General features: G+C 51.7%; 1 protein-coding gene across 6 annotated transcripts in view; it reads right to left on the bottom strand.

The window, feature by feature from the left end:
- The window catches only part of BMP1 (bone morphogenetic protein 1), a 45,601-nt gene extending 33,353 nt beyond the window's left edge, over window positions 1-12,248 (bottom strand). For 2 of the 6 annotated variants that reach the window (XR_014060500.1, XM_081513758.1), the window contains exons 1-3: window positions 11,835-12,245; window positions 3,491-3,613; window positions 65-235 (exon numbers count right to left, since the gene is read on the bottom strand). Coding sequence is in view for 3 of the 6 variants with exons in the window: in XM_081513758.1 (XP_081369884.1) it covers window positions 65-235; window positions 3,491-3,613; window positions 11,835-11,988 (448 nt within the window). In the remaining 3 variants the exon portion in view is untranslated. Of the gene's footprint in view, window positions 1-64; window positions 236-3,490; window positions 3,614-11,834 lie in introns of all 6 variants that reach the window. The other 4 variants (XR_014060503.1, XM_081513766.1, XR_014060508.1 and 1 more) reach the window with 3 other exon arrangements.
- Window positions 12,249-12,590: the final 342 nt, after the last annotated feature.

The following is a 12,590-nucleotide window of genomic DNA, read 5'->3' as shown; positions in this document are numbered from 1 at the left end:
GCCGGGGTGGGGTGCAGGCTGCTCGGGGGTCCCCACCCCCAACCGCCTCCGCCATCATGCTCACCAGTGAAGTTGCCCCCAATGACAAAGGGGATGACTCCATCAGGCCACACCCGCTCTGGTCTGGACGTTGCTGCCCGCCGGCTCCGGGACCGGCTTTTCCATCTCCCATGGCTTCTCCTCTGAGGCTTCGTACTAGCGTTCTGGCTGTTGAGGGTAGACGAGTTTCCTGAAACTGAAAAAGGAAGCCATTGGTAGCAAGGGCATGAAGGGCAGGAGGAAGCAAATGACAACTGATCCTCATTGTCTAGAGGTTCCCTACCTGCCCACTCACTAAAATTTGTAAACCCCCCAAATCAAGACCATCAGCTCTTTCATGGTCACTGGCTGTGATGCACAGAGCAGTGAAAAATTTGAGTCACCCAATGTACATGATCCCGGCTGAGCTTGAACAAGAGGACAGGCTGCCCTCCTGTTTCAGCTCATTCTGTAGGTAAGTATCTTTTTCATAATCTAGTTAGCGCCACTTTTTTTTGCATTTTTATGCCTTTTCTTGGTGATTTCACTGTCTAAAATGACCCTTCCCTTAACTCCCAAGTGCAAGAGGGCTGGGATGTATAAAGAGAAAATACCTATGTTAGATAATCTTCATTCAGGCTTGATTTACAGTGCTGTTGACCATGAGTTCAGTGTTAATAAATCAATGATATAGCAAATAAGATGTCTTTAAATAGAAACACATATATGATTTGGTTGCTGCTGCTGCTAAGTCGCTTCAGTCGTGTCTGACTCCGTGTGACCCCATAGACGGCAGCCCACCAGGCTCTGCCATCCCTGGGATTCTCCAGGCAAGAACACTGGAGTGGGTTGCCATTTCCTTCTCCAATGCATGAAAGTGAAAATTGAAAGTGAAGTGGCTCAGTCGTGTCCGACTTGTCACGACCCCATGGACTGCAGCCAGGCTCCTCCATCCATGGGATTTTCCAGGCAAGAATACTGGAGAGGGGTGCCATTGCCTTCTCCATATGACTTGGTTATGTGTTAACAAGTTGATGAAAATGTGACCAGAGGCTTGTATTAAACTTGTATTTCTCCTAGGAGTAATGGCTCAGAATTCACTAATTCAGTGTTTGCAGTGACTTTATGGAATAACTATAAGGTTATAGTTATAACCTTATAACTATAAGCTGTAACTACCATGAACAATAAGAATAGACTACAAGTGAATAAGAGAACAGTGGTGTACTCGTTTCCTTGGACCTACAGGGAACCTGAGACTAGGAAACATTCCTGCTCAGCTAATGAATGTGTTAGTCGCTCAATCATGTCTGACTCTATGTGACCCAATGGACTATAGCCCACCATACTCCTCTATCCATGGAATTCTCCAGGCAAGAATACTGGAATGGGTTGCTGTGCCCTCCTCCAGGGGATCTTCCTGACCCAGGGATCAAACTTGAGTCTCATGCATTGCAGGCAGATTCTTTACCGCCTGAGCTACCAGGGAAACTTCATAATTGTGGAGTATACCGAACTTGATGTCTTCTTTAAGTATTCCCAAGTACAGGTCCTCATTTGACACAGTAGCTCTCAGGCTGGACTGAGCAAGTGTCACCACCTACCTTTGACAGATAAGGAAACTAAAGCCTAAGATTTGTCCAAATTCAGATGGTAACTAGCAGGTCCAGGTGATCTGAATCTCCATTCAGCTTTCCTCTTGTCTTTCCCCCTTTCCCATGTCTCCTAGTCCCCCAGCTAAGGTCAAATAAGCCTTGCCAGTTATCAGGCTACCAGGTCACCCTCCAATGCCAGCTGCTCACTGGCATAGTTTGACCTTTATTCCATGGACTGCCCCAGCAACGATCCTCCCTCATGCAGACTGGACAACTACCCAGCACCACCAGAGTGTGCCCAGAACAGGCCCCAGGTGAGAATCCCCCACTTTGGCAAGGGGAGGGTTATCTGTGAGCAGGACCACGTTGCAGAGCAGTGAGAAGGCTGGACAGAACCAAAAGAGCCCAGGGCCTTGACCCCACCCTCCCCTTCCCCATTCACAAGTGCCAGGCTGGCTGGGAGATGCTTGGACCCACCCCTGACCTTGAAGAGCTTCGAGTCCAGCTGGGGAGAGAGAAGTATAAACAATTCATTGCAGTGTGATGCGACTTGTGAGATGCTAATAGTATAAGCCCAGAGCAGAGAGAGCACAGCAAATGGTGGCCTGGTCATGCCTGGAAGATGATCAGGGAAGATTCCTAAGAGAAGCTCTTGAGATGGGCCATGAAGGATGCACAGAGGCTTGCAAAATGAGAGCAGGAGGGGAGGCCAGGAGGGATTGTGGCGTTGAGCAAAGAACTTCGGATTTAGAGTGTGAAGGCTTGGGTTCCTGTCCCAGTTCCGCCACTGACCAGCTCTAGGATCTTGAGCAAGTCACCTTACCTCTGTGACTCTTGGTTTCTGTACAGATGGTCTCTGATTTATGATAGTTTGACTTACAGTGTTTTGACTTTATGATAGGACAAAAGTGATCCACACTCACAAGAAACTGTACTTCAAAGTTTGTAATTTAAGTTTCCTGAGCTAGTGATAGGCAGTATCCTCTCCTGAGATGCTGGGCAGTGGCAGCAAGCTGCAGCTCCCCACCAGCCACACCATCGTGCCAGAAAACATCCCACACACTTGCAACCATTCTGTACCCAGACCATAATTCTGTTTTTTACTTTCAGGACAGTATTCAATAATTACATGAGAGATTCATCATTTTATTATAAAATAGGCTTTGTGTTAAGATGATTTTGCCCAATAATAGGTGTATGTAAGTGTCCTGAGCACCTCTAAGGTAGGATAGTCTGAGCTACGATGTTCAGTAAATTAGGTGTATTAAAAGCATTTTCAACTTAAGCTATTTTCAATTTATGATGGGTTTATCAGGATGTACCCCATCTTGGCTCAAACAGTAAAGAATCTGCCAGCAATGCAGGAGACTTGGGTTCGATCCCTGGGTTGGGAAGATCCCCCAGAGGAGGGAATGTCTACCCACTCCAATATTCTTGCCTGGAGAATTCCATGGACAGAAGAGCCTGGCGGGGCTGCAGTCCATGGGGTCGCAAAGAGTTGGACATGACTGAGCAACTAACACTGAGCAACTAACACACTTTCAGCCCAATCATAAGGTGAGGAAGATCTGTGTCTGTAAAGTGGGAGTTGTCCTGACCTACCTTTGAAGGTGGTTGGGGACAGTCAAGTTAGATAATGCTTTTGAAAGTACTTCATAAACTGTAAGCAAAAACAACGTGAGTGCTTAGCTTCTGGGTATGTCTACACCTGCCACTGCGCTGGGGAAGGGATAAAGATACACTAACAGAAGACAAGTCCTTACGCTGTATTCAAGTTCACCACCTCTGTCCTGGGAGGGCCTGGCTGGGAACAGAGGGGTTCCCTGTTTTTCCAATTCTGGAGCCCGTTTCTGGGACAGAGGAGGGCTGGCCCATACCGAGTGTACCTGCAGCTTTGATGGAAGACCTGCGGGTTGCACGCTGTCTGAGGTCTGCAGCCTGCTGCACTTGGAAGGCCCTCAAGTCCTCCTCATCCAGGGCGATGTCCCCAAGGAAGGCAGCTGGAGAGAGAAGAGGCCGGGGCAGTCAGTCCCCCTGTGCAGCACTTACAGCCCGACCCCGTGGCTACCGCCCCTGGTCCTCACTGCAACTGTAATCCTCAAATGCCTTCTAAGGAAGAAGAGTAGTGGGGGGCCAGCTTTGAGGATCTTTTGGGAAGCTCAAGCTCATTTTTCAGTTGAAATCTCATCAAAGCTGATGCTCAGCCCCTCCAGACTCCTCAAACACAGGGTCATTTCATGTATTCCATCATTCTTTAGCAAATGCCTGGTAATGTCTCAACAGTAAAGAATCCACCTGCAAAGCAGGAGATGTAGGAGATGTGCGTTGGATCCCTGGGTCAGGAAAATCCCCTGGAGGAGGAAATGGCAACCCACTCCAATATTCTTGCCTGGAGAATCCCACGGGCAGAGAAGCCTGGTGGGCTATAGTCCATGAGGTCACAAAGAGTCTGAGTACACAGTAAGCACCTACTGTGGGCCAGGTGCTACTCTAGTGATTAGCAAGACAGAAGTGGTCCCCACTTGCTTGTAGGAAACTGACCTTCAAAGATATACAAGTAAACAAAAACGGAGCTGGAGAATTACAGGAAGGGACGGGTATTATCAACAAAATCAAAGGACAGAATGTCTAGTGTCTACTTTGGGGGTCCATAACCTTGGCATTATGCTGGGCATATGGAATTCACTTAATTGCTATTTCAGTTACACTGAAGCGGAGCCTATGAATAAAAATGGGAGCAGGTAGGTGTGGTAGGGAAATCAGGACACCTGATGGGCTTGGAGGAAAAGGTTTAATAGTGATTCCTGTTCTGAGTCTCAGAGTCCCCCATCCCAGGGCATTTTGATTTCTGGTGCTGTGGGGAGAGGTTTCCTGAAGGGTGTATGCCCAGCAGTAGGATTGCTGGGTCGTATGGCAGTTCTGTTCCCAACTTATTTTAAGGAATCTCCACACTGTTCTCCAAAGTGGCAGTGCCAGTATGCATCCCACCAACAGTGTAGGAGGGTCCCCCTTTCTTCACACCCTCTCCAGCATTTATTGTTTGTAGACTTTTTGACGATGATATTGTTTGTAGACATTTTGATGATGGCCATGCTGACTGGAGTGAGATGACATCTCATTGTGGTTTTGATTTGCATTTCTCTAATAATGAGTGAGGTTGAACATCTTTTCATGAGGTTTCTAGAGGGATGGACTGAAGAGTCTGCTTTCTGAGAAACACAGGGGGAGCTGAGCCCTTTGAAAAATGCTTTGGAAGGTGCTCAGATGCAAGCTTCACGCTGGGCTGCCATGGGGAAGGCAGGAGGCGGCGCTGGAGGTGCAGCAGAGAGCAGCCTCCGGCAGATCCACCCACAGCGACATCTGCTTCTCATCCCCAGTGCTACAGAGGCCTGGCGGGCAGCATTACACAAACTGCTCTAACCTTGAGGCCTTGCACACAGGTTTTTCCTCACCAGCTGGCCCACTGGGTGGACACACACACACACACACACACACACCCCTAGTCATCACCACAGCATCATACACAGGAGTCAGTGCTCTGCCAGACACATGGTGACATCCACACCTGTGCCATCGAAAACAGAGCTATAAAAGTCACAGAAACATTCCTGCACACATGTGCAGCACCCACACCACCCCTTCTGGTGGTGGGAGGCACTCGATATATGTTTGTTCAAGTGAAGTGTCATGCTGACATACTTTGGGCTTGCAAACGTGTGCCAACAGATACTCACTCTTCTACAGGTGTGACCCGGAGCTGGATGGGCAGAATGTGGAGTGACTTTAGTGGCTGTCTAGGCCAGTGTCCCATTTTACAGATGCGGAAACTGAGGCCCAGAAGGGCGATGATTTAATGGAGATCATGCTGCTAGTCACTACCAAGGCTGGATTTATACCTCAGGCCTCCCAATTCCCAGTCCAGTGCTCACTGCACTCGGGTTTGTCAGCTTGTAGAACCCACATTCTAAATTGTTTGTTTAGTTGCTAAGTCATGTCTGACTCATTTGCGACCCCATGGACTGCAGCCCACCAGGCTCCTTTGTCCGTGGGATTTCCCCGGCAAGAATACTAACGTGGGTTGCCATTTCCTTCTCCAGGGGATCTTCCCAACCCAGGGATCAAACCCCCACCTCCTGCACTGGCAGGCAGATTCTTTCCCAGTGAGCCATCAGGGAAGCCCTGTATTCTAAATACATATACACAAAAATACTCATTCAGAAACACACATCCACCAAAAAATATACACATCACAGACAGTCCTAAAACACACATGCAGAAGCTCGAACAAACACAAACCAACTGCAAGTTCAAAACTCACTAAGCCAGTAATAGTAGCAATAATGACACCTTATGTAAATATCTGTTGAAATTTGCCTGGTGCTTTCCTGTTGAAGAAGTGCTCTCACATTAATGAATTCATTAATCCTGGCCCACCAGGGACATGCCCAATAAGCCAAACTCCAGCCATATACTTGCCAAGGAGCATCCCATTACAAACTTTTGGAGAAATAACCTAATGGTTAGATTTGAGCCCTTCTCCCTGACTTGGGCGGGCCTTCTCCGGTGGCTCAGTGGTAAAGAATCTGCCTGCAATGCAAGAGCCACCGGAGATGCAGGTTTGACTCCTGCGTTGGGAAGATTCAATGAAGGAGGGCATGGCAACCCACTTCAGTATTCTTGCCTGGAGATTCTCATGGATAGAGGAGCCTGGCAGGCTACAGTCCATGGGGTTGCAAAGAGTTGGACACGACTGAAGTGACTTAGCACACACGCTCATGCTGGCCCTGACTTGAGAGATCAGAACACTTGAATGTGAGACGGGAAATGACTTGGCCAAGGTCACCAGCTGGTAAGTGGCTCAGAATTTCTTCATCCACATGGGAAAGATTTTCTTACTGAAAACATCACCCTTAGTGGCCTTGGCTCAGTGACTGATGGGACAGCAACACAAAGTGCTTCTCAGCTGACATGCAAGGGTGGCCTGAGCAAGGACATGGGATGGGAGATACACCCCACGGAGGTGGTGGCGGGTCTTATGTGCTAAAGTTTACATGGGTACCCAGTGCCACATGAATGCCCCTACACCTCTGCTCTCTTTGCACCTCTACATAGACACTGTACCCTCAGGCTCACACCACACCCGTAGGCATCACAAGGATACCATGTGACTGGATATTTAAACTCATCTTTGGACATGGCAGCAAAGAACAAGGTCTTTGGAGTCAGACAGATCTACTTTGAATCTTCCTGACTACTTCTCACTGACAAGTCACAAAAACTCTTCTAAATCTCAATCTTCCCCTACATAAAACAGGAGCTAATAAAAGAATCTGTCTCCCAGGATAACTGCACAAAATAAAGCATGTAATAAGAGCATCCAGCACAAAGCCTGGAGCATAGTAAGCACCCACTAAATGGCCACTGTTAATATCACCCCAATAATAGCTCCATGGTCTCAAGGTCAGCTCTCTACTTTCAGAGCCATACAGTTTTCACCCACACAGGCCTCTGGGCTCAGTGAAGCCCCTGAGAAGCAGAACTTTTAATTCCAAGTACAGAGGCCACAGAACTGTGCTGGCCTGTGGGAGCAAGGCAGTGTGGAGGGCTGGGTGAGCAGAAGACAGGACCAGTTCTGGGCTAGGCTAGCGGCCCTGGGCTAGTCTAGCAGCCCTGGGCTAGCCTAGAAGTGGAGCACTCACTGCCAGCAGCGCCCAGGGGTGTGAATGTCACGAATGAAGAATGCGTGGGAACTGAGGGGGGAGGGTTAATGAGGTGGGCAGGAGAGCCTATGGCCAGGAGCTGAAGGCCCTGACCATGTGCAATGCCCTCCAGGGCAGTTAGGGAAACTGGATTCTGGAGAGTTCAGGAAGCCCCTCCTCACCCAGAAGGAAGGGTCAAGGTCAGAGTAGTAGTTGTTTCCAACATTGAATCAAATGTTTTGTTTTGTTTTCAGGCTATAAGTCAGCCAGGAGCATTTATGAATGCTCCATAGCCAGTCCCCCCACCTCAAGCAGATGAAAGACCTCAAGCTGCATCCTTTGCGCACATCCTTCAGTCGGCCTTGGGACTCCACAGAGTCACCTCCCCTTTTGGAAGGATGGAGAGGAGCCTGGCTGGTGTGATATAGAGCCATGTGTACCAGGCGTCCTACACAGGTCCCACCCATCACACAAATGCAGGCTTCTAGCAAGCTTCTAGCTGGGGGAGGACATGCTTAAGCTCCTGCAAGTGTTTGTGTATGTGTTTAGTCGCTCAGTCATGTCTGACTCTTTGTGGCACCATGGATAGTAGCCCACCAGGCTCCTCTGTCCATGGAATTTTCCCAGGCAAGAATACTGGAGTGGGTTGCTATTTCCTCCTCCAGGGGATTTTTCCCCACTCAGGGATCAAACCAAGGTCTCCTGCATTGCAGACAGATTCTTTACCACTAGTGTCACCTGGGAAGCCCCCCTGCAAGGGTTTGCATGTACTTAATCACAGGCATACATTTACACACAGGGGCATATTTGCACATACACATGTACTCAGGAGTACCCACATGCACAGTTGAATAGACTTGCCCATAAAGCAGGGACACACCCACAGACGTGTAAAAACACACTAACTGCTTCCCTGTGCAAGTCCCAGTGTTTTCAAATACACAAAGAACTGTATGTGCACACCCCATTTCACAGGCTACACACCCTCACTGAAGGAGAGGGGCGCCTTTAGAAATGGAGAGAGGAGAGGAGAAAGGGAGAGTAGCTGAATCCCTTGGCTATCCTTAGGAGGTCTTTAGTGGCCTGAGGAGTGATGCACTCTACTACGTCCCCTCCTCCCCCAATATCTTCTCCCAAAATCCCTGGAGAAACTAGAATTTCTGAGAGCTTCTTATTCCAGGGGAGTCCCATTGTTTCCCTGTTCATCCCGAGTCCAGGGAGATTATATTCCTCCTCCCTTGGGGCACCAAAAAGAGAAGGTGACTCATGGAGTAGGGGTATAGGTGGGTGGGTGACTCATGCAGTGTGTCTGGAGGGGGAAAGTGGTCTGGCAGGAGAAAGAATTGCTTGTCAACCACCAGAGCCTATAATCTACTCCTCTGAGGCCCTGTGAAGTCCAAATCTGGGTTACAAAGCCCCTGGGATAAGGATGGTGAGCTACTAGACCACCTGGTCTCCCCATAGCATATCTCTGAGCTGCCAACTGAGGCAGAATTAAGGTCCTCGCTGGCTCAGGAGCATCCCTGTGGGTTTCTCTGCTGAATGGAGCAGCTGCGTCCCAATTCTTGCCTCTATGGTCTCCCCGAGAGCCCTGAGTCATCTGGGGCAGCCAGAAGGAACTGGGAATCTTGGGAAACGATTTCCTTGATGGTTTGGCATCCCAGCGTACAAAAAATGTGGGCTGAGTCGCAATCTCCCTGGGAGAGAAAGAGAGGGCTTGGTGGAAGCAGCTCTGAGCACACACAGGCTATTTTGGCTTCCTGCCCTTTGCTCTGGTCTTGCCAGAACCTCTCCAGGATCTCAAGGGTCTTAATTCTGTCCTTACTGCCAACAGTAACCATAACTCTGACAGTCAGAAGGAGGAGAAGGAAGAGAAGAGAGCTGGAGAGCATCAAGCAGGTACAGCCAGGTGCATTCAAAGGAAGTCAAGACAGACACCATCTGCCACCAGCATCTGGAGGTCAGGGCTCAGCTGGGGCAAGAGGTGACGGCAGGCAGGAGTAGTTAACACAAACAGAGGAAAGAATCTGGGGACCTGAGGCCCGAGGGTGCTGATAGGGAGTCTTAGGAGTCAGGCAGGAGGGAGAAAGGGATGTACCAGTCACACTAAGGAGGGAAGCCTGCTCTGACCCAAAGTCTTGGCCTTGTCAGGCTCTCCTGGCCACCCCTAGGCCTGGCCCAGCTCCCCACGAGCCTCACTTCACCCTAGTGGAGAACTTGCTCCAAAGCCCTCGTTTGAAGTTCCAACTCAGCTAGCCCCACCCAGCCAGCATGAAATCTGAGACTGGGATGGAGCCCTGAACCTCCCCTGCTCCAAAAAATCGCTCCAATTTCCAACTGGTAGTGAAATACATCAGCCTGGCTTCCTTCCTATTCTTTAAGGCCTTGTCCAGCTCTCTTTCTCCATGAAGATCTCCCAAACCTTCCCAGCATGCTGTGATCACTGTTTCTCTGCCAGCACCACTACCATGGGGCAAGAGGCTCCTTGAGCCTCTGAGGGCTTTTCCTCCAAGGTGGCTCGTAAGACATCTTGGTTTGTGAAGTTGGTTCATCCACAGGTGTCTTGTGCCCCCTTTGGATTGTAAGCTTTTTGCAGGCCGGGAGCCTGGCTTATAATTCTATCTCTCACAACATCAAGCCCATGGCCTGGCACCTTTCCGTAATGGAATTCTCCAGGCAAGAATACTGGAGGGGTAGCCATTCCCGTCTCCAGGGGATCTTCCCCACCCAGGGATTGAACCCAGGTCTCTTGCATTGAAGGCGGATTCTTTACTGTCTGAGACACCGGGGAAACCCAAATGCAGGCCAGTTGAATGAATAAATGACACAGGACAGGGTGGAAGCTATTCTCTTTTCCTGAAAACCAAGCCTATTTTCTCAGAAAAAAAAAAAAAGATGAAGTAAGTGTGTGAGGCACAGAAAACAGGGGGTAAGCCACCAACATTTATTTAGTGCTTCCTGAGTGTTAAGCTCTAATATTCATTTTATATGTTTTCTCACATTTAATCTTTACCACCAACTCTACGGAGAAATGTATTATCAGTTCCATTTTACAGGTGAGAAAAGCAAAGTCCAGAGATGATAATTACTGTTCCTAAGATGCTACAGCTAATGAGTTGTGAGTCCAGGATTGAGAGCTATGTCTGCCTGCCTGCAAAGCCCACACTCTGGCCACTTAGCCTTATGTCCACCCCAAGCCCAGTGAGAAAGATGGAGGCTAACGTCTGGTTTGCTCACAACCCAGCAGGGGTGGAGGAGGCAGTGCTGAGGGTTTGGCTTCTCATCCTCCCACTGGAAGGTCCCTTATGCCTGCAGTTCACTCTGCTCCATCACCCAAAGAGGGGTCCCCTGGGTCAGAACCAGAGCAAACTGACCCCTAGTCTCCCGTGCCACCCACAGGTATGTCTAGAATTGCAAGCACCCCAAGTCATTCCCCTGGCCCTGGCTGCTTGAAGACAGTCTGAAATCAGAGGCTGGAAGTCGAGGAAAGGTTCTGATATCTTATGCCCTATGTGTTCTCTTGTCCATGGCAGCCTGTTCAGGGTCATCCGATCAGGCAAACGGCTGGAGTGCAAGACCATCTGGTCACTCTGGTGCGGGGTGGGGGGCAGGGGGGAATCCCTCTGGGCCCAGCAGGAGTGAAGGGGTTACCCCAGGTCTTCATGGACAAAGAACACACACACCCTCTGGGGCCCTGACCTGGGCTAATTAACCTCCAGTGTCTGCAGGATGGAGAGAGCTGGTTTACAGTATCTGAGTTCTGTTTTTCCCCCTTTCCACCACCACTTGGCCTTGGCAGGGGCCCCTGGCACACAGGGACAGAAGTCAGTCCCAGTCCTGAGCTGGCTTCTCTGACTTTTGACAGCTGTCTCTGAGGTCTCGGTAAACTGCTGCTGCTGGTGGGGAAATGGGATCCCCAGGGGGCATGATCTCAGAGGATCCCTTGAAAAAAAACTTTCTTCCACTTGGGCTGGGGGAGGTTCTCAGGAGACCTGCTTCCTCTAGATGGAGGCCTCCCTGAACCCAGCGGGACAGATGTGCAGCCCCTAGGGCAGCCCAGACAGACAGGATGGAAAACACTAGTGTGCTGGAGCCCCGGATCTGGCAGAAGGGAAAACTGCGTGCACACACACACACACACACACACACACACACACACACACAGAGGAGTTTGGCTGGAAAACTTTCCAGTAGAAGGAAAAGCCTCCTTGGCCACAGGTTTCCTCCCGGTACACCCGGAGGAACCCTCCTGGGGTCACACCAGAGGTAACCACTGGGCAGCTCACACCAATCGCAGCAAAACTTCAGTCCCTAAAATTCCCCCAAACTCCCCCCCCCACCCCCACTCTCTCCCTCTTTCTTTTGTTCCCCACTGCACTGCCAACCAGGCAGCTCCCGGCTTCCCACACCGGACTGTCCTCCCCCGAACCCTCAAGCAGCCGGCGCCTCCCTCCGGGCCCCGGGCCGCCCGCGCCCGGCCCTGGCGCCCCGGGAACCGGCCGGCGGGGTGGGGGGCACCTACCCGCCTTGCAGGGGTCTTTGTAGTTGAGGGGCTCTGCGTCGTCCTCCTCCCCCAGGTCATAGGTGTAATCGGCCAAGTCGAGCGGCCGGCCGGGGCGCGCGAGCAGCAGCAGCCAGAGCAGCAGCGGCAGCGGCGGGCGGGCCACGCCGGGCATGCTGGCGGGCGCGGCGGCGGCGGCGGCGGCGGCGGCGGGTCGCGCCCGGACGCGGGAGCGGGCGAGAGGGGAAGCGGAGGACTGGCGGCGAGGGGAGGGCGCTCCCGGCCGCCCGCTCTCCCCCCGCGCTCTCCCTACCTCTTCCCCTTCCCTCTGCTCGCCCTCCCTCCTTCCTGTCTCCCGCCCCCTCTCCGGCCCGGCTTCTCCGCTCTCCCTTCCCTTCTTTCTGTCTCTTTCCTTCTCTCCCTCCCTCCCTCTCCCCCTCTTTAGGGAAATGAGCTCGCTGGAGGGCGGGTTTTCGCCCGGAGCTCAGCCCCCCTCGGGGCCGGGACGGAGATCGGCCGGGCCGGGACGCACGCCAGCCGGAGGCGGGGAGGGCACGGAGCCGGCCGGCCCGGAGGGGGCTCGGGCGGCGCGGGGCGCGAGGCGGCGGGGCCGGGGAGGGGGCGCCGGTCCCCGTGGTGTCCGGCCCGAGCCCCCTCCTGGGCCTCCGGACACGCCGTCGGGTCGATAGTGCAGCCTCCGCTCCGCTCTGCCCCGCCTGGTCTCCCACTGCGTTTCCCCGCCTGCGGCTCTCGCTCTCTCCCGTTCTCGGACCCTCG

The sequence above is a fragment of the Giraffa tippelskirchi genome, chromosome 1, assembly GCF_054371585.1.
Source record: "Giraffa tippelskirchi isolate mGirTip1 chromosome 1, T2T-mGirTip1v1.2.pri, whole genome shotgun sequence".
Lineage (NCBI taxonomy): Eukaryota > Metazoa > Chordata > Mammalia > Artiodactyla > Giraffidae > Giraffa > Giraffa tippelskirchi.
This window is presented reverse-complemented; position numbering and strand designations above follow the sequence as displayed.